The sequence below is a fragment of the Muntiacus reevesi genome, chromosome 7 (genome assembly GCF_963930625.1).
Source record: "Muntiacus reevesi chromosome 7, mMunRee1.1, whole genome shotgun sequence".
Lineage (NCBI taxonomy): Eukaryota > Metazoa > Chordata > Mammalia > Artiodactyla > Cervidae > Muntiacus > Muntiacus reevesi.
This window is the reverse complement of record NC_089255.1, coordinates 39,408,987-39,429,881: the sequence shown is the minus strand read 5'-3', so window position 1 is coordinate 39,429,881 and position 20,895 is coordinate 39,408,987. Positions and strand designations below refer to the sequence as shown.

General features: G+C 43.2%; 1 protein-coding gene across 1 annotated transcript in view; it reads left to right on the top strand.

Annotated features, from left to right (window-relative positions):
- Nucleotides 1-10,554: 10,554 nt before the first annotated feature.
- Nucleotides 10,555-20,895, top strand: part of MDGA2 (MAM domain containing glycosylphosphatidylinositol anchor 2) — an 854,840-nt gene continuing 844,499 nt past the window's right edge. Inside the window, exon 1 of the mRNA XM_065940680.1 lies at nt 10,555-11,265. Coding sequence (XP_065796752.1) covers nt 10,986-11,265 — 280 coding nt within the window. The 5' untranslated portion in view covers nt 10,555-10,985. The remainder of the gene's footprint in view (nt 11,266-20,895) is intronic.

Sequence of the window (20,895 nt, the reverse complement as noted above, 5' to 3'; positions counted from 1 at the left end):
AATTGACTGTAAAGTTCATATGGTCAGCTCCCAGACAGATTCAGTCATAACTAACTCAACATATCTGTTGAATATAGGCTCCTTTGTCTCTTGGGATAGTCTCTCTTTCTTTCTCTCGCATCTCTTTGTCTATCTCTTCTTCTCTCTGAGTTTCCTAGGAGCTTTCAATTACACTGAGAATAAAATCTTCTCTTTCCACTGACACATAGAGTTCTTCATGAGTTGGTCCCTAATTACTTCTCAGAAAGTCTTCCTTCTCTTCCTTCAAGGTATTAATCTCTAAAACCTCTTGGTTTTCTTTCTGTCTGTAGATCTCATCTCTTTATATGGTGGGCTTTTTATCCCTCAGGTCTATCTCAAAATTACTTTCCTAATGATATTATCTACTCCAATCTCCAACCCTTTCATAGTCTAACACAACATTGTCTTTTTTTTTTTAAGTATTTGTGAAAGTGAAAGTGTTAGTCACTCAGTAGTGTCCAACCCTTTGAGATTCCATGGACCATGACCTGCCAGACTCCTGTGTCCACAGGATTTTCCAGGCAAGTATATTGGAATGGGTTGCCATTTCTTTCTCCAGGGGATCTTCCTGACCCAGGGATTGAACCTGCGTCTCCTGTGTCTCCAGCACTGCAGGTGTATCCTTTACCCACTGAGCCATCAGGGAAGCCCAAAGTACTTATTGCAATCTAAAATTATCCTTATTGTTTGTTTGCTTGTTTATTGTTCAATAACAATATATGAAATATATGTCTCCTCCCATTAGAATGTAAGCTTTTGAAACAAACCAAATGTCCAACAGATTTGAACAATTGTATCACATTCACCCATTGACATACTGTTCAATCATTAAAACTGTTGCTGAAGATGATTACTGCCATGGAAATATGTCACTCTATACTGAACGGGGAAAAATAGGATACAAAATAGGTAAAAAAAAAAAAGTTTATCATTCAAAATACACCTTTAACAATCATCCTTCCCACAAGCTTAACCAAGAGATTTATTATCTCAGGGCAAGAGAATTAGGGTATATGTTCTTTAATTTAAGATAGAGAACTGCCTTTTTTAAGTTAACACTTCAACATGTCAAAAGTCAGGCGTTTGGCACTCGATATGATGCTTGACACCTTAACAGGTTACAAAAGAAATTCAATACAGTCAGACCACACTTTTTAAAAGTAAAGTAACATGGAAGAGAATGAAATGGAATGGAATAGAGAAGAACACATCAAAATACTCCACTCCTGGTAAAGGTAAACCTTTTATGAGAAAGAGATACATTTTGCGTGTGTTTGTGTGTATATGTAGACTGAGTCATCATATTAAATGCATTTATTGCTGTGGGTTGAGGTTTAAAAATATGGAAAGAAAAGAAAGTTTGATAACTGCTGCTGTAAGTGAGTTTTATTTAAGGTGGATAGACAGGAGGAAGAGTCCAATTTCCCTCTTCCGGTCATAGGAAAGTAAGAAAGAGAGAGAAAAGACAAAGTAGGAGGTTTCCTCTTTCCAGGCTTTTGCTACATAGAGGGTGTCATCAGAGAGATGCAGGGGAACACACACGTCTCTGTAGACTTGTACTTAGATTTTTCTCTCAACAGCACAGGTTCCCCACCTCTTTCTGGGGTGTGCGGAAGCAAAGTCAACTTGGGACTAGGACTCCTTCAAGTCTAGGTTCCATGGTCCTTTCTAGTTCCCTAAGAAAGGACATGATAGCCTATATCTTAATAAATATCATTCCGCTTAACTTTCACAACATTTTCCTGTCAGTAATATAGTTTATGGATATGGGAAGTCATGTGTTACTAAGGCTATGGGTATTTGATTTGTCCAGACTTGGAAAGTGTGACCTGCAGTGATTTAGAAGAATACTTCCTACAGGCAAGGATTTAAGACGGACATTCCAGAGGCTTCAGCCAAATAGCCTTTGTGTAGCCTCTTACCCAAGGGACACATGTGAGCTCCTCTATTAGTTTTCTAGGGCTGCTATGACAAAGCGCCAAAAATTCGATGGTGTATAGTAAGAGCAATTTATTCTCTGATATTTCCGGAGGCTAGAAGTGTGAAATCAAGGAGTCGGCAGGGCCATGCTTTCTCTGATGCTGGGGGGGAACCTGTTCCCGCCTCTCCCCTGGCTTTTTGGCATCCCTTAACTTGTAGATGCATCACTCCTGCCTCTGTCTCTCCTGTCATCTGGCATTCTCCCCTGGGCCTGTCAACTTCTGTGACGTCTTTTACTAAGGACATCAGTTGTGTTGGATGACAGGTCCACCCTACTCCATCATGACCTCACCTTAACTAATAACATCTGCTACGACCCTATTTCCAAATAAAATCAAGTTTTAAGATTCAGAGAAGGACATGCATTAGGGGGACACTATCAACCCACCACCTCTCCCTGTGTCCCTTCTCTTCCCCCCATCTATTAATATTTTGTATTTTCACTTATTAACCCTCAGCAGGCAACCCACTTCAGTATTCCTGCCTGGAGAATCCCGTGGACAGAGGAGTCTGGGGGGCTACAGCCCATAGGGTCGCAAAGAGTTGGACCAGACTGATGTGACTTAGCATGCATGCATGCATGCCCTCGTCAACAGCCATTATTATCTGCTTGACTGCTCTTATTTGCCAGTTTGGTGGCACGCTGGGTTATATGTCTCTCCAATCTCCTAAGAAACCATCTCCTACCTACATGTTTTGTTTCGTTTTTCTCCCTCCTTCAAGGATCTTCCCTCTGGAAACTCTCCACCCCACCCAGCCGTGCATTCCTTTGGTTCTGCTCCTGAACTTAGAACTTCCATGTGACAGTCTGCCTTCCTGAGTCGCCCCAAGTAGGGTCACCTGGTCCTATCCCCTTAGTAACTTCTTTATAAGGGACCAAACTGTACAGCTATAACTGATGTTTTGAAATATTATCCCATAATCAATTTGTTTCTGACCTCCTGTAATTTTTGCTGCTCCAGGATTCTATATTTATTGAAGCTGAACATCTCTTCAAGGAAAGGGCAGAAGCCAGGGAAAAAAGAAGTGTTAGACACTTGAAAGAAAAAAAGGTTTAGGGGGGAACTCCTAGACCCAGGCTCTAAATTATTAAGCTTTAGCTTAGAAGGTTCAGACCACAGCAATTCTATAAACCAGAGAGTAGGTAGAAGGCACGAATGAAATGAAATCTATTTTTCCCTTTAGAAGGAAGGTGAACACTCCTCTGCCTTGGGGAGGCAGGGAGAATGGAGGACCATAGAGAGAGACAAAGGAAAAAGAGAGGTGGAGTTGGAAGACAGGGCTATGCATGTCTACATGTCCCTGAGGGCCTCCTTTTCCTCTCATGGTAGCACAGGGATTAGCCACCTTCTTATACTTTAAGAATTCCATGATATAGAAAGCTTGTTTTTTGAATCTTGCGCTAACTCTTGGAAGACAATGCCATGTAGAGTGCAAATCAGGACTTCTACAAATGAGTAGAAATGTCAACACAGTATATTCAGGAAGAGGGAGAATGAAGAATAGCACCATTTGATTTCCTAATGTGAGTCATGGGTGGCAGATCCAGACAGTCCTGGTGGCGACAGCACATCATGGGTTTATACTCCCATGGCTAGATGTCTGGGAGAAGTGTGAGGTGGGCAGGAGGTGGGAGTTGAGTCCTTATAACTTGGAGCCAACGGGGTCAGAGCACTGGGTCCAGCAGGGTAAGTTGCAGACACCCAGTGATGAAGTGGAGGAGAGCAGCACCGAATGGAAGAAGATATCTCTTATTATCAGGACAAAACACGAACCAACCACCAGTCGGGTAAGGACAGGGAGAAGAGCATTTAAGAGAAACCCTGGAAAATACAGTAATTATCTGAGAGAGACTGTTTTAACCAAGAAGAGACTGTACTTCCTTGAGTTTTTCTCACAGCTAGTTGATATGAGTAGCTTGTTTGCAGATTAAGTTTAACTACAGAGAATATTAAAAGTTGGTATTCTATTGATTTCAATGTTGTAATGACAAACTTTGAATCTACCACCTGATTATGCCACAAATTTCCTTTCCTTTATTTCCTATTACATACATATCTGTAAACTGCTCCAAATACAGAATCTTGGGGGGAAGTTTTTGTTCTACTCTCTTGTGGTCCTTGATATCTTTGTGGCTGAATCAAATCACTTCTTTGTCAGAAACAGTGGCTTTCTTTATATTTACACCACAAATTTTCTAATCCAACATTGATATTGATCTTTAATCTGGTCTACTAGATGTGTGACCTTTAACCTGGTCTTTAATCTGGTGACCTAGATGTGTAAGCATCACTTATACTAATTGGTTTTTAAGATAGTAAAGCATGCATAGTGATAAGCAGAAACTTCTCTGCTTTAATATTTAAGCTGTTGAGTTCTCCAAGGATACATCTAGGGATGCAGCAGTTTAAAAAAAAAAAATCTTGAAGTAGAACTGTACTCTCAAAATTTCAACTTATCAGCTATTCCTAAGTACTGAAATGCCAAACTGTTACAGATAAACTGTGGAAAGACTTGAGAGTTCAATGTGACTGGACAGAAATGGGACAGATGAACTCTGAATAAAAGCAAGTGAAGTAATGCTTTTAGAGAAAAACATTTCATCATCCTTATGAAACCAAAGGTTCCAAGCTGTCAGCTAACCTCAAAATGGAGCCCATTCCAGTTAGAAGGCCCATTACTAGTGCTCTCCAACAATTAACAAATGTTAATGAAAAATATTAACAATAATCAAAATGATAATAATGTATTGCTTAAGCCAGGTGCTGAGCTATGTAACAGTCATGTATTACTTTATATAAAACTCTTAGTAACCTCTTGCCCTTTTCATTGTATGGGATATGGGAAATATCAAGGTCACACTGACATCAGAAATTCAAGCTCAAGGCAATCTGATGTCAAAGCTCAGATTTTTACCTACTATGTTACATACCCCCACACTGAACATCTGCTCTGGAACAAATCAGCATTGGGCTTATTCCCTAAATAGTATCAGAATTATAATAATAGTGCAAGGGAGACATGTCAGAATAAGAGTAAATCTAGGGCAGAGCTACTAAAGTCAGGAGACTATGGTATATTAAGACAAACCTTTAAAACTAATTATGGGCTAAAGATACAAACTGTAAAGAAAACATGAATATTTCACAAGATCCCAGAAGTCTATAACTAGAAACTAGCAGACACTTCTTTCTGTCTTGAAAGAAGAAGGGCCTATGAGAGGGAATGCTCTTTACCAAATGAGTTAAAAACTCTCAGAAGTTTGGTATTTTCAGCTGATAATAAGAGTATCAAGAATCTCAAAGACCTTGTCTCATGTTTTCTGTCTCTGCCTCAACTTTCCTCCATTTGTCAGTACTCTTCACTGGCAGCCACAATATACCTGAGACCTTAGCCCCATCATCTGGCAACAAATTACCTTGGCATCCTCTCAAAACAGTCCTCTTCTAATCAGCCTCTCCTGGGCATCTCCTTTATTATTTGGACCATGGATTCGCTTTTTCTAGGGATTATTCTTTGAGTACCTTGCTGTTTCCTCGAGTCATACATCTCCTTGACTTCTCTCAGTCCATACAAAGCAGATCTGATGTCATGCCTTATTTCTAATATTAGCAGTTACTAGTTCTCATTGACCTTTCCATTCTCACTAAAGCCCTGTCAAGGGATAATACTGTTTCCCAAAGTGAAATCCTTGTCTCATACTTGTCACCAGTGTCTGGATTCTGCTTCTTATGAACAACTGCCCCCACCCACCCCGTCTCCTGGAAATGATGCGTGTGGAATCCCTAATGCTATGCTCTGTGTCTCTGATAGAAAATTGTATCTATCATTTGAAACAGTCAATTCCATGTGATGCTGCTTGGACTTCCAAGCTTGCATGATGGAAGCTATTACTAAGTAGCAGGAAATAAACCAAGTGAACAGGTATTTGGCTAAAGAAAATTTACTAGCATAGAAGACTATGCCCTACAGAAGTTGTTCTAATTTAGGGTTAATCAAACTTTGCTGTCCTCTAGGTTAACTTTAAAGAGATCTGGTTCATTGGGCAGAGGTTGAGAAGGTGATGTTTCATGGTCTCAGGTACATGTCTGGGCCATAGAACAGTGAGCTTGACTTGACTGACTTTGGAAATATCATAAATATATTTACTTTCAAGATTAAAGGAGCAGACCAAGGATACAAATATGTAGCCAACTAAGGAATGACTCAGGGTGGTTTATATTCCTAACAAGCCATGATATGAGCCAGAAATTTGTGATCATGAAAGATAAAGTAAGTATAAAAAGAATGGAGCTACAGGTCAGGATGCACAACTCCCCAGACATTACTATATACCACTGATGACTTTTACATTCTTGTTTGACTTTATAAGCTAAAAATGGAATAGTGTGTATGGGAGTCTGGGTGATTTAAAGAGCCACAAGGGCTTCCCTGGTAGGTTAGATGGTAAAGAGTATGCCTGCAATGCAGGAGACCCAGGTTTGTTCCCCAGGTTGGGAAGATACCCTGGAGAAGGAAATGGCAACCCACTCTAGTAATCTTGCTCGGAGAATTCCATGCACAGAGGAGCCTGGCAGTCTACAGACCATGGCATTGCAAAGAGTCTGACACTACTGAGTGATTAACATTTTGATTTTCAAGGGAGTAGCCATAAATAATATAGAAGACCTGATATTTGTGGGAAGAGGCTAGATTAAAAAGAAAGGACAAATTTGCTACTGTTGGTCTGATTTTGCCTACTTACCTGTTTTTCCTGAGTTTTTAGTTTTTCCCATTTCTGTCCCACTATCTTGAGTGGATTTTGTGTCAAACTGTGACTCCCTCCATTACATTACCTCTTTCATGCTGACCAGGATGGAACATCTTGCTTATACTGGAGGACAGAGATAGAAATTTAAAATGAAACTACAGTCAATAAAACTCTAATGGGTTATTAAGGTAATTAGGGCTATCAGAGGAGAGACCCTAAATTTTCCTGGCCTTGTCATCATAAATGATAAAGTGTCCATTGTTGCTCCTGTTAGGAACAGAGTAGTGAGTATTAGGCCCTGGCAGTAATGCAGTGTGGGACTCCTCTGAGGTTCTATACAATTTCCATATTCACTACGCAAAATCCAAGAAGCTGGTGATTCTTAAAGTGTAGAAGAGTGCACTAATTGGGCCACACAGACTATGCTGGTCCTGATTTCATTACAGCCTTCAGACCTGCCTTCTGGAGCATCTCCTCTTCTTTCTGTCAAAACAGCTCCCTGATCCTCCTTAGACTCAGCTCAGGCTCACCACCTGCAGGCCTTCAGTAGTTGGTGCTCAGGTGTGGCTGGATCCATCCTGCTTATTTGGTTAGGGCATCCTAAACACTGTTAAATTTTAAGGAAATGAACCATACAAAAACCATGATTGATTTAACTGGCCAATTGATTGTGTAAGCAATCAATCTAGTAAATTCATAGAAAAAAAACATATTAGGTACAATGCCATTTTTATTCTGTCATTTAGCCTGATTAATGGTTGCATGTAAAATCTGCCACCATTTGCCCTGGGAGTTTCTTTATATAGCACTTACAGTGTCAGGACTTCCCTGGTGGCTCAGACTGTAAAGAATCCACCTGCAATGTGGGAGACCTGGTTTGATCCCTTGGTTGGGAAGATCCCCTGGGGGAGGGCATGGCAACCCACTCCAGTATACTTGCCCAGAGAATCCCTATGGACAGAGGAGCCTAGCAGGCTACAGTCCATAGGGTCACCAAGAGTCGGACATGACTAAGCACACACATACAGTGTCAACAGAAGTAGTGGTGCCTGCATGACCCTGTCCGCTAGATCGTGTCTTTTTTGAAGGGATTCTGTCCTGTATATCTTTGAATGTTCAATATCCAGGATAAGACTTGTCCCAGAGTAACTATACCTAGTTGTTTCCTCAACCAAAGTAAAGTATAAAATGACTGGGTTCTCTAAGCTCTCTACAAGCTCCAAATATCTCAGTCAGGAATGCTGGGGGCTCCATGGGTGTTTGGTCCTTCCCTAGGCAGAGGTATGCATTACATGGAAAAGAAAGGCACGAAGTTCCTGAAGCTTCCATCCTGATGTGGCAGGTTAAGCAGAGTCATCCCCAGTAGAGATATCGACTTAGTGTGGGGTTCCTTTGTTAAAGTGATATACCGACTTTGGGGATGATAAAATATTTTCATCCAGAGTCTTGCAGTCAATCAAATAACCTACCTACGGTTCCATAAATAGGAGTCAAAAAAGGACAGTACAAATATACAGGTGAAGTAGTATTTCAGAACACGAGTGCCTGAAATCTGCAAACACCTCTTGGACAAGACACATTATTAGCAGCCAACTGAGAGGAGTTGCACTTGACTACCCTGGAAGCTGCTGCAGTATGCAGGAATCACCTACTTCTAAAAGACTGATATCCTGAAACAGAAGCCAGTCCCCCTCAGCCGACCAGTGAGCGGACCTCAGCTGACCACTCACTCCCCTTCACAAATGCCACACATTGAGTTTTGCTTCTAGAGTGATAATTATATCAATGTGAAAGTGGCATTTCATAAACAAGGGGTCTTAACACTAAGGCATCCTTTGGGATCTTCTCAACATTAGTTCCTCTTAACTTGAAAACACAGAGCATAAACAGTAGCTCACACTCGGTAAAAATAATATGCATAATTCACTTAAGTGAGGAAAAGGACCTTGGTGGAAACAATGGGGACTATTCATTTCCTAGTGCTAGGAGGTAACACCCCACCCCCGCCCCCTCAACCCTTCCCAGCCAGAGCAGAGGGACCCGCAGTGTGTTATACCAGTCTATTATGGGAGCGGATAAACGAATACTATATTCCAGATTTTCCATAGCAATTACTTTTTAAAAAACACATGTATAAATGCACGTTTTTAGCTATTTTAATCACTTCCCCATCCATATGTTGTTTGAAGAGTGAAGAATATATTCGACAAAGTGGACTGCGCCCAGGAAGCACTAATAATTATGGCTACAGAAATCACAAACCACTACTTATATTCCCAGTTTTCCCCCGATTAATTTTACTGAACTATTTCTACACTGGTTCCAGTGTAAATCACAGGTGCTTTGCATTTCCTGAGCCTTTTGTGACTATGAATTTCTTAAGCTCCTCCAACATCAGGGCGAGCTCGCCCCAATGAGAGCCTCCGTCTTTCAGAGAAAAGATTTTTCAAAGCGGTTAACTTTCGTAGGCGACATTGCATATTAAACAGACTAATCTCTGAACTCTTAGGTGTTTTCCCCTAAGAGCCTTCATTGCTGTGATGACCATATTTCTCTTTAAAAGAACTGATATAGGGAAGAAACGGTGCCGTTCCCAAGCGTAGTGGCCTGTTCTGCCCTCTAGTCAAGCAGAACGGCTCCTGGGAAACCTGGGGCGGCGGGGAGGGGACGGGGCGTCCTGTAGTTACCCGGGGTCTAAGGTGGTGGCCGGCCTTTCGGCGTGCAGACGCCAACAGCGGAATCAGCAACGCTAACTGGCATCCGCGGCCGCGCAGGTCCGGGAGGTGGGGGCGAGGGGCTCGCGGGGAAGGCTGGAGGCCGGATGCCGCCGGCCTCGCGGAGCCTCTCGGCGCTGTCCATACTGATGAGCTCCTGGGCTGACACAGGAAGGCAGAGCTGAGGAGGAGCCGAGGAGGCAGAGGAGGCGCGGAGGAAGGCGACCGAGCCGCGCACCCGGCTTTGACGTCGCCCGGCTGCGGCTAGCAGCTCGCGCTCTCAGCACGTAGCGCACAACGTGACCACACACAGCCCTCCTCTCCGGCAGCCTGGCAGCTCGGCAGCCAGCTCTCGGCTTCGCCCTCCTCCTCCGTCTCCTTTCCGCCTCCGCGGCGCGCACCCCCGCGCACACCCAGGGATTCCGGCCGGCGTCGAGCCCTCGGCGCCCCGCCGCCCAGCCCGGGCACCTCCGCCGCAGCTGGGGCCCGAGCGGCAGCCACGCAGCTGGGGTCCTCCTCAGGCAGCTGCTCCCGCGTTCACCTCCGGATGCCAGCACCACGTTAGCCCAGGCGGGGAACCCCTTCTGCGGCTCCCTCCTCTAAACTCCCGCCTGTCCCGACCGCCCCCATCCCTCCACCTGGCGGGGGCAGCGCGGAAGCGAAGAGGACGCGCGCCGTGCCGGTGGGCACGCGTAGACGTGTGTGCGATCCGGTCTCTGCTTGGCTTTCTCTCTCTCTTGCAAGTGGCGGTGCCTGGACTCTGCTTTCGGCTCCCGGAATTGGTGCGGCGGGCCTGAGACCCCCCTTCGCTGGCGGGGCGCTCAAGGCTATTTTGGAGAACAGTGGCGGCGGTGGCAGCGGCGGCAGCTGAGGCTGGTGCCCGAGAGAGCTCCAGACGCACACTCTGCGCCCTGCCGGTCCCTCTCCTCCTTCTTCCCCCTCCTCCCTTCCCTTTCTCCCCACCCCCGTACCCCTAGCCCCACTCCTCCTCTTCCTCCTCCTTCTCTTCCTCCTCTCCCTGCTCGGCGATGCGAGCCTGTATCGTGTAACAGGATTGGCGTTGCAATGGCAACTGATGGAATGGGGGAAGGCAAGACAGCAGGGCTGGGGGCTCCGGACTGCGGACCGGCGGGCCGCTGCCGCCGCTTGACGCTCCTCCGGGGACCTTCGCGAGTTACTTTGTAAAGGCGAACCCAAGCGAGGAAGCCCCTGCTCGGTGCCCCGAGTCAGAGGCCACTTCCTGCTCCCTGGCTGCCCGCGCCAGGCTCGCACCGCTCGGCACACCCGGCCCCTCGCCCGCACCCGCCGCTGGCCCAGCGCGCCGCCGCCGCCGCCGCCGCCGCTGCGGAGACTCGAGCCGGCTCCCCTGAAGAACCCTTCGCCTCGCGGCTGCGCTTCCCAGCACGCCCCCTGCTCCTCCCCGGCGTCTGCGATTTTCCCAGGCGCCCGGTGTGAGTGCGGCGTGCGTGGAAGTCTGTGTCAGGGTATTGTGTTGTGTGAGTGTGTGTGTGTGTGCGTGCATGAGTGTGGGGTGTGCGGGGCTCTTGCGCTCCGCTCTCGGCCGCCGCCGGGAAAGGACGGACGCGCGGCGCTTCTCCCTTCCGCGAGCGATTCCCGTGCACCTCGTCTCCGCTGAGGAGCGTGCGGAGCGCGCCCGGCTAGCCGCCGGCCTCCAGAAGGTCCCGCTGCTTCCCCCCCGGGCTGGATATGTTCATGTTCACGTGAAGATGGATTTAGTGTACGGTCTCGTGTGGCTGCTGACAGTCCTCCTGGAGGGGATCTCTGGCCAAGGAGTGTACGGTGAGTGGAATCGCGACGCTATCGTGACCTTGTGATTCTTAGGTAAGATAGGCTGCTGAGCGAAAATGCACGACTCGCGCCGTTCCGGGGCCCCTCCCGGCGTGGCTTTTGATTTACACTTCATCACGTTATTGGGAGCGCTAAGGAGGCAGCGAGCGCGCTGCGGATTGGGCTGCGAGCCGCTCTCCCAGCGCCTCGGTTCGGGTTCCGAGTTGGGTCGGGCCGGCAGCCCCGCACTCGTGCGAATGAGTGACTTTGCACTTGATTTATCCCCTCTGGGGACCGGAGCTCTAGCAGTCTTGGGTTTGAGGGTGATTGGGCTCCTTGGAGGCTTTGGCGTCGGTGTCGCCGTTTCCTCCGAAGGGAAGCTTCGAATGTGACCCTAGTGAGCTTCCCATTGCTCTCTGCCCTCCATCCCCCGCCTCCAGCTTTCTTCTTCCCACCTTTTCCTTCTTTGGGGGGAGAGGGGGGAGTGGAATGCCTCCTTGACTTGATTTTCCGGCTCAGGAAGTGGGTTGACAGTCGAGTTACATTCTGCACCAGCCGTTGCCATGAGCACTGACTTGGGAGGGGAAAATAGCAGGCACGATTCTCGGTGCCAGACGCAATTAAGGAACATGTTTATGTGAATGGATGAGCAAACGCATGAATGAACGGACAGCCAAGTCCGCGCGTCTCGGCTCTGGGGCAGGACGCGAGCTCATTGCAACTGGAACACAATCTCAGTTCTTTGGAAAACCCAGGGCTGGACGGGTTAGGATCGAGAGAAGGGCAAGCTTGTTAACTCGGATGTTTTTAAGTCCTCAAGAGCAAATCCAGGTTCCTTTGCCTGTCAGCAGTTGGCACCCTTGGCTTTCGGGACTGAAAAATACACACACACACCCTCAGGCTCTGGCTGAACTGAAATGTACGTCTTCACCTGGGACAAGCAGGCGGTGACAGAAAGGAAAAATAACTTTTGTATTCTCGAGGTATGGTGGGAAGGTTAGGAGAACAGCCCTTGAGGGGACAGCAGGCCGAGACTCACCCAAGGCATCTAGGCTATGGCCGACGTAGAAAAAATGAAATTTGCACATCAACACACTCCCCCGACCCCGGCCCGCCCCAGCCTCGACCCCTGGCTTGTGATTTCCATTTCCCTAGGGGAGAGGCCCCAGCACCGCAGAGGCTGCCCGGGGGCAAAGGGCATGAGTGCCCGTGGAGGCGCGGACCTTAGAAGTGACTTCGGAGTGGGCGCAGATGCCAGGGGACCTTGAGTCCTCGAACTCTGGGAGCCAGAGTGCGCGGTGGGCAGCTGCTTGCGAACCGAGGCGCGAAGTCCGACCGAGCCTTGACTCTCTCCGCGGTGTCTAGTCCAGGGCTGAGCCGTGCTAGGGTGGAGCGAGAGGGTCTGGAGCGGCGAGCACCGGTCTGTGCTGGGCTTCAGCGCCACTCCCCTTGCCTGTCTTCCTGCCTTCCTCCTTGGCTCCGCCAAGAGATCCTCAGTCTCTCCCACCTCTAAGCATCTGAGCATCTCCTCTCTCCGCTCTCCCTCTTTCCAGAATGAAATTGAGAGCTTTCGTGGTGGTGGTGGTGGTGCATGTAGGAGAGAAATGCCTAGACTCTCCGGAGGTCTTACCCGCTTGACTGATGGTAGGAGGTGGGGCCTTGAGCAGCAGGAATTCATTTAGAGCTCTTTTGACTTTTGCTGGACACTGATGTGTGGCATCTGAGAGTGGCTGGTATTCAAAGGGCAGACCAGTGTTGCAGATAAACGATAGAACCTTCTCAGGAAGCTGTTCCCTAGTCTGAGAGAGTCTGAATTCTGTTTATCCAAGTCTTTATTTCTCTCCCATTGGTTCATATTAACCCAAATAAACAGACGGGTCTTTTTTTTTTTTTTTTTTTTTTTTTAAATATGTGTGTGTGTGTGTGTGAGAGAGAGAGAGAGAGAGAGATAAGGAGAAGTGAGACAGTTGGGTGGGTAAGGGATGTTTTGGAACTGTCTGGATTAGAAAGGCAATGTTCCATTTTTCTGTCACTTCTTGTCATTTAGATTATTTGCCCTGGCAAGTTTCATATTGGGTAGTGGAAAAGCGTAAAATCTAGGAGTGGAAACAAACCTAGAACAATTTCATCAAAATGATCCTGTGCTCAAGTTGATTGACATTCCTGCTACTGAGCTGATCCTAGTAATGAAGGCGGTGGTCTTTTTTTTTTTAAATATTGATGTGGTTATTAGTCACTTAGCTAGGAATAGAATTGGCTTTGTGTGAAAATTAGGCAGCATCTCTAGTCCTTATAAATGTCATAGCTATTAGATGGGCGAAAACTATATTCATCTATTATTTTTCAAATCTGTCTTTTATGTCACAGAAGTTAGATTCTCAAAGTGGGTACTTCTAACCTTCAGCATTCTCAAAGTGGGAACTTGTTAGGAATGCAAATTCTCAGACCCCTCCCAGGCTTTCTAAATCAGAAATTGAATATGGGACCCACATTCTGGGTTTTTCACCTCAGGTGATGGTTATGATGTAAGCTAAAGTCTGAGAACCACTGATAAAACTGCAAATTCCATTGCTTTGACTTTGTAAACCATGACCTTTCTTAACCTGGAGTAGCTTTATTTTCATTTGTCAAAGCATTTACGCGGAAGAGAAGATTTTATTTTTATTTAAGCGTAAATCGTTGATCAGCTGTAAAAAAGACATAGATAATAAGAGTTAGTGTAAGATTATAAAAAGTGTGTTTTGAACATTTTACATAAGGAGTCTTGAAAATAATTTAATTTAAAAAAGCAGGGCAATTATAAACAGACACATCAAAGACTAGGTAGGAACTTTGCTAGCATAAAAGTCTATGCCCTTGTATCCCTTTATTTGCCTGTATTTGCAGACCTAAAACCATCCATGGTACACACAAAGGATTACTTCTTAATTTTGTCTTTTAGTAGCTAGGATCAAGAGGAAATAAAATTATTTTATAGGTAGTTTAAGCAAAATCATTTCATTGTGGTCTAAAATTAATTATAAGATTTAGAAATATATCACTATGGCTTCTCTTATTTGAAATAGCTGGTCAGTCCCTCACTCTTCTACTGCTCTCCTGGAAAATTCTGAGCTTGAAATTCAGATTTTTTAAAGTAGTTGGGAATATTTGCTTTAATGCATAGTTTGTATTGTCTCGAGTTAAGTCTAATTGTCTTCCCCTTGTGCTTGATCTGCTTGGTCCTTTGTGAACTACTTAAGTATAAAAGTTTCTGCTATGAAACTAGGAACTTATTATTGTCATTTATCTGGGAATATTGCTTAGCAGACTTACTTCATAGTAGCTGAGATTTGTGGATATGTGGCAAATGGGTAAGGAAGATTATCCTTTGATTTATATCTGCTTGTCTGCCGTTCACCAATGATTCTGATGTTATTAAAAAGCAATTTTTGAAATGATATTTTTCCCTGTAGATATCTATATTTGTGTAGTCTTCAGAATCAGTTTTCTTAATTATATATTGTCCCATCTTGAATTTAAAAATGTTATTTGGAGTCAAACCTTTTTAGTAAAATAATCTTGGAATCGTAAAGTTTTATTTTAATTTTCTTTTTACTATACTAAACATCACTGAAACTAAACAGTCATTACAGAACTGTGAACTGGTACCCATTTTTGACATTGTGAATTTTGTTGCACTAAATCCATTGCATTAAGTTTAGGAAAACTAGTAAATATACCATTCAGGGTCAAAATGTAAACCCCAGTAAAGTGTATACTAGTGCAAAACTTAGAGCAGAGTGATCCAAAGTATTTTCCTAGTTTTTAAAGCTTTCTTTGTAAATTATTCTGTGAATGTTTAACTTGATTTTTAAGGAACCTGTTAATAATTACATAATTTTGAGAGTCATATCTCTTGTAAACTTCACAATTGTCTTCTTTAAAAAGAAAAAAAAAAACTACTGTATTTTTTACCTCTGACCTATTATACTCATAATTTCCAAGGAGATTAGTAAAAGATGATAATTGCTGTTATAATCATTGTTGTTATTTAGTAACACACAGTCATGTCTGACTGTTTGCGACCCCATGGACTGTTGCCCCCCAGACTCCTCTGTACGTGGGATTTCACAGGCAAGAATACTGGAGTGGGTTGCCATTTCCTTCTTCAGGGGATCTTCCTGACCCAAAGATCAAGCCCACATCTCCACAGATTCTTTACTTAGCCACCAGTGAAGTGAAGTCACTCAGTCATGTCCAACTCTTTGTGATCCTATGGACTGTAGCCTACCAGGCTTCTCCTTCCATGGGATTTTCCAGGCAAGAGTACCAGAGTGGATTGCCATTTCCTTCTCCAGGGGATCTTCCCGACCCAGGGATCGAACCCAGGTCTCCCACATTGCAGGCAGACGCTTTACCCTCTGAAAGGGAAGCCACCAGAGAAGCCTTATAACTACATTAGTGCAGAACAAATCCCCACTGCAATTGAAAAACCAAGTAAATGTCTTTGAATAGTTTTTAAGGGGAGCCAAATCAACTGATGACTTGGTGTCTTAATATAGTTAATGTACTGCCCGTAAATAGCTTGCAGGATGTGCTAGAAACAGTAAATAGAATAAATTTATCAACACATGTATGACAAATTAGCAAGCTATATGCTTTCAATTCAAGTAATATCAATTAATCTCACAAATTTTATGAATGACACCTCAGGCAGTAACTGACGGAAAAGATTGATGGAATTGAGAACCAAAGGATAAGGTAGATAAGAAGGATCTGGAAGATATTTCAGACTGTCAGTGGGTTGAGTCTAAATGTACAGCTTGACCCAAAGGGATAAAAGTGCTCTGGAAGGTCAGTTGACCATGACATCTGGTCCCAGAATATTGCCATTCTCATGGCAAGATTATCCCAAGGTACAATGAATTGTGATTTTTATCCCGTTTGAGTCTGCAGAAAGCTTGTGATCAGGTACTGCTTTTTGAACAAACACATATTAGCTATTCCTAGCTAAGTGACTAATAACCACAACCTCTATGGGAGGAGGGAGGATAGACTTTACTGAATGTTGTTTAAAAAGGTAAATCTGAAGCTCTTTCATATACAGTTAGCTTTAACCTTTTTTCTTCCCACTTCTCACTCCACTATCCCTATGTGCACCTGATAACACACACACACACACACACACACACAGCACATCCTTAATCATCACCACCTTGGTCACCATCACAGGAAAAAGTAGGCTGTCCTTTGTATCTTGAGATGGTTTTTGTTCATTCAAAGTTGTCCTTACTGGTTATGTTACTGAAAATTCACATTCCAGATGAGCAAATTATTTTATACAGTATTAATTACTCATGTCCCGTTTGTCCCTGGGAAGCCTCTAAGTGATTTATTAAGTATTTTAGATTGACCAGGTTGTACATCAAGCCTAAGAAGTCATTTTCTAGTGAACAAATCAGTGAGGATGCCAGGGTCCTGATGGGAATTAGAGGTTAAAAGTTTAGGGGTGAAGCAATTCTGGTGAATAGATGTCATAAAAGAAATTCAAGGAATGCATTTTTTTCCGTCATCTTTGCTTAATTTTATTGCCTCTGATACCAACTCTTCTTACTGATATTGTAAAATTCTTTTTGTTTTTGTTTTGTAAGACAAACTACCTTGAACTTATTTTGAGAAATGGAGTATAAGTAAATTCTTCAGGAAAAAATGTGCTCTGTATTCTTAAAATGTACTGTTAAAATGTAACTGGGGTAAGACTCATGGGGATGCAGCTAATTGCATTAGCCTGTGGGTTCAGTTTATGTCTTAAGATAGTGTTAGGAACCATGGTCTTAGATTGCTTTCCAACTATAGAGATAATTCATCATTCATGTTCTCGGGCCTGGTTCTCATGCTTTGGAGAGTCTTGGAAGAGTTAGGCTCAAGGCTTGCAATCAACAAAATCTAAGGCAAAGAGCCAGTTATACCCTCCTAGTCCTGGAACTGAGCTCTTGGCAGCTGCAGTGAACTAAAGGAATGTGCTATCAGCTCCCAGTTGAATTGGGGAAGATCTTACTTTCCCTTTTGGCTTTTTAGAAGGACAAGCAAAGTATTATGCTGAATGCATTTCAAGTATGAATAGGGTGAACGCTTTTAGCTTCACTATAATTGCCGTTAACTGAATAGTCCCTCAAAATGAAATTTCATTTCTTTGCTTCAGTGACTGTCAATGTAAATATATTACTTAGAGCAGACTGAATAAATGATTTCATTCATAGAGTGCTGTGTCCTATTTTTATTTTCAAATCCAATTAATAAACTTTTGGTTCTGTAAAATCATAAAGTTGCAAGTAAGAAGAGACTTTATGATGGCATTAAATCATCTCACTAATTTATGACACAATAGCTTTGTATTATGCTAGTCAGACAGTGGTCCTATGTTCTTTGTGACTTTTCTTTACAGAAAGAAATTTCACAACTCTTTTTCCACAGTCCAGACTTACTCGCTGGAATGATCCTTTTTGCCATCTTGCTAAAATTCCTCATCTTCTTTATTGGGGTATGCACTTAGTTATTTCCCATTTTATGCCAGTACAATTTCAGTTTTGTTCTTAACTATACCACCTTGAACTGATCCTAGTTAAGCTTTTTGTATTGGTTTCTTACTACCTTTCCAAGATACTATGCCAAGATACTATTTCCAAGATACCATTTCTAATCTTTGTTTTAAAACACTTTATTTCCTTTCCTGTTGATGTAATTGATTGAATTCAGGAAGAAAGGTGATTTCCATTTCACAATCCAGATTATACATTCCCCAGGAGTTCACCATCACAGAAAAGGATTTCAAATATTAGGAACATTTTTTTCCTTTGGCTATTACACATTTATTAGAAATTATATTGTAACTTATTCTTTCTGTCTTTTAGTAAGCTACCTCTATGACTTTGCATAAGAATAGGAGACATCAGTTTCTTACTGTTCCCTGACAAAACTGTACCAAGGACTATGATGTGGTTGGCAGATGAGGTCAGATATGTGACATGCTACCTTATCTGCAAGCAGCATATTTCTTATCCTGTTTTGTTGTGATGAGAGTGGGAGGGATAAAAAATAATGGAGTGACTCTGTGGAAAGGGAAATACATATATATATATGTGAAAGAGGAAGGGTTGTTTCATAGCTAGGCCTCCCATAGTCCTAAAGGACAGCAAAAAGGGCATTGAAATCTCAAAGAGGTGAGTAGGAAATAAAATGCTGGCCTGAAAACAGCATTGCCCTTTAAGTGACAGCAAGACAGCAAAAAATATATATTTTTTAACTAAATAGAACTTTGTTCATGCGTGTCAGACAGAGGAAGAAAAAAAATGGCTACCATTTGACATAAAGGGATCTTCAGGGAGATTTTTCTGTTTTCCTGAATGGGAAAAATGAAGAATTCTTAAATGGGGTCTATAGTCTCAGTGGACCGGATTATCCTACCTGCTAATTGATTGTACATAAGGAGAGATAGACACAGATTAAACATTGGGGCATTCTCTCTGTTATTTCTGTGGAGCTGTGAATTGAATCCGGGCCTCACCTCAGGTCCATTTATTACTGAAGAGTTGGAGGCCCCCATGAACTCAGAGTTTGGAAGTTAATTGAGGAGATAAAGCCAAGTGGAAAAACAATCTAGATTCTGAGAAATATACAAACATTTGTGCCAAGACAGGAGAAAGCATTGATAGCTGCCATGGTTGGAGGAAACTTGAAAAAGCTGGTACACCCGGATTTGATTCTTTCAAGTAGTTTGGTGAGTATAGGTAAGAAGGAAGGAACCGACAATGCTACAGCCTGGATTCCAGCTTCAGGAACAGGGGGCAGAAAGAAAAATAACCCTGCAATTTGTTGTTGTTGCTCACTCGTTAAATCGTTTCCAACTCTTTGCAACCGCATAGACTGTATGTGGGGCTTTCCTCGTAGCATGCCAGGCTTCTCTGTCTTCCACTGTCTCTCCACTGCTCAAATTCACATCTGCTGCATTGGTGATGCTACCTAACCATCTCATCCTTTACCGCCTTCTCCTTTTGCCTTCGATCTTTCCCAGCTTCAGGGTTTTTTTCCAATGGGTCAGGTCTTTTCCAATGAGTCGGCTCTTTGCATCAGGTGGCCAAAGTATTGGAGCTTCAGCTTCAGCATCAGTCCTTCCAGTGAATATTCGTGGTTGATTTCCTTTAGGATTGACTGGATTAATCTCCTTGCAGTCCAGGGGACTCTCAAGAGCCTTTTCCAGCACTTGTCTAGTATTAAGCCTAAGCAATTTCTCCAAAGTTTGCTCCAGCTAGAAAAATGTGTTCATCCTTTAACCTTTGGTAACTCTCCCTTCCCAAAGCTTGTAAATCTGTGAAATAAATTTTGCTGGATAATACCCTGAAACTTGCTCAGGTATTTATGTCCACCAGATTCCTAGGTTTGTGTCTGTTCAATGTGAAGCCATCAGAAGATAAGACAGTTATCGCGTAAGTTCCGGTAGGATACTGAGCCCTCCCCAATTCGAGGTAGTCTTGGGAAGCTTTGAACTTACGTAGGGGATCCTTTTGGAGTTAGTGTCAAAGACTTATCAAAGCTTTTTTAGACTGTCTACTACTTAAAAGCAGTGAACTGTGAGTCCAGAATGACTTAAAACATCATGTTCTTTACAAATGTACAGCAACTGAGATGAATGTATTGCCCTTAAGAAAAGAGATGTGTGCCTTTATTATTATTATTATTTTTAAACATTCTCATTCAAAGAAGGATGATGTAGTTGAAAACTCTTGGTGAACTTGGGCTTTCTTTTCATTCACCAGCTGCTCTACTGCATGACCACAGGCAAAAAAAAAAATTTTCTTAATCTTTCTACCCATCAGTTTCTATATCTAATAAACTTTTAGGAAAGTGGACTGTTACCTAAGGAAAATGTAAATAACAGCAAAAATAAAGTATGGTTGCATTTTATATCTGGAGGAGAGGGAGAGTACATAGCAACTGTCTTCTGTCTTCTTAGAGAGGCACACTCAGGGGTGCAACAATTGGACTTTAGTAGGAGTGCCATTTGGTTCTCAGAATAGAGTAAGGGGGCAGGGAGTAACAGAGAGCAAGCAATTATAATCTGGAAAAAATAATTCTCATTTGTCAAACAGAAAATAACTCATGTAGTATATTTCACATAGTGTATGTGATATTCATATGTGCACAAGAATCCCATTTGATCCTCTATCTTGTATACCTCTGTGGTTGGTGTTGCTCCTTGGGTTATTCTCTGAATTCACATAACCCTGGAGTTTGTCCTTTTGCTCCTTAATGGTGGGGTTGGGGGTTGGGGTGGGGAGCTGGTATATCCCTCCTCGTTTATGAGCTCCAGAGACTATTAATGTCACCCTGACCTTATCATAATGAGTATATTTATATGTGTTCAAATATGTGTGTAAATATCCCTTTTGTATCAAGGAGCAAGAATAGTCTCAATATCATGCCATTTTGAGACTAAATGAAAAATAGCACTATAAAAATGATACATCCAAATGGGAAAAATAGGGATCTATTTCTAAGAATACAAGTAATTGGTAATTTAAAAATAAAACCAGATAAAGTGAGAATAAATCATTAAATGAAGCTGTCACAGATTTATTGTGTATTTGCACAATTGCACTCATCTCA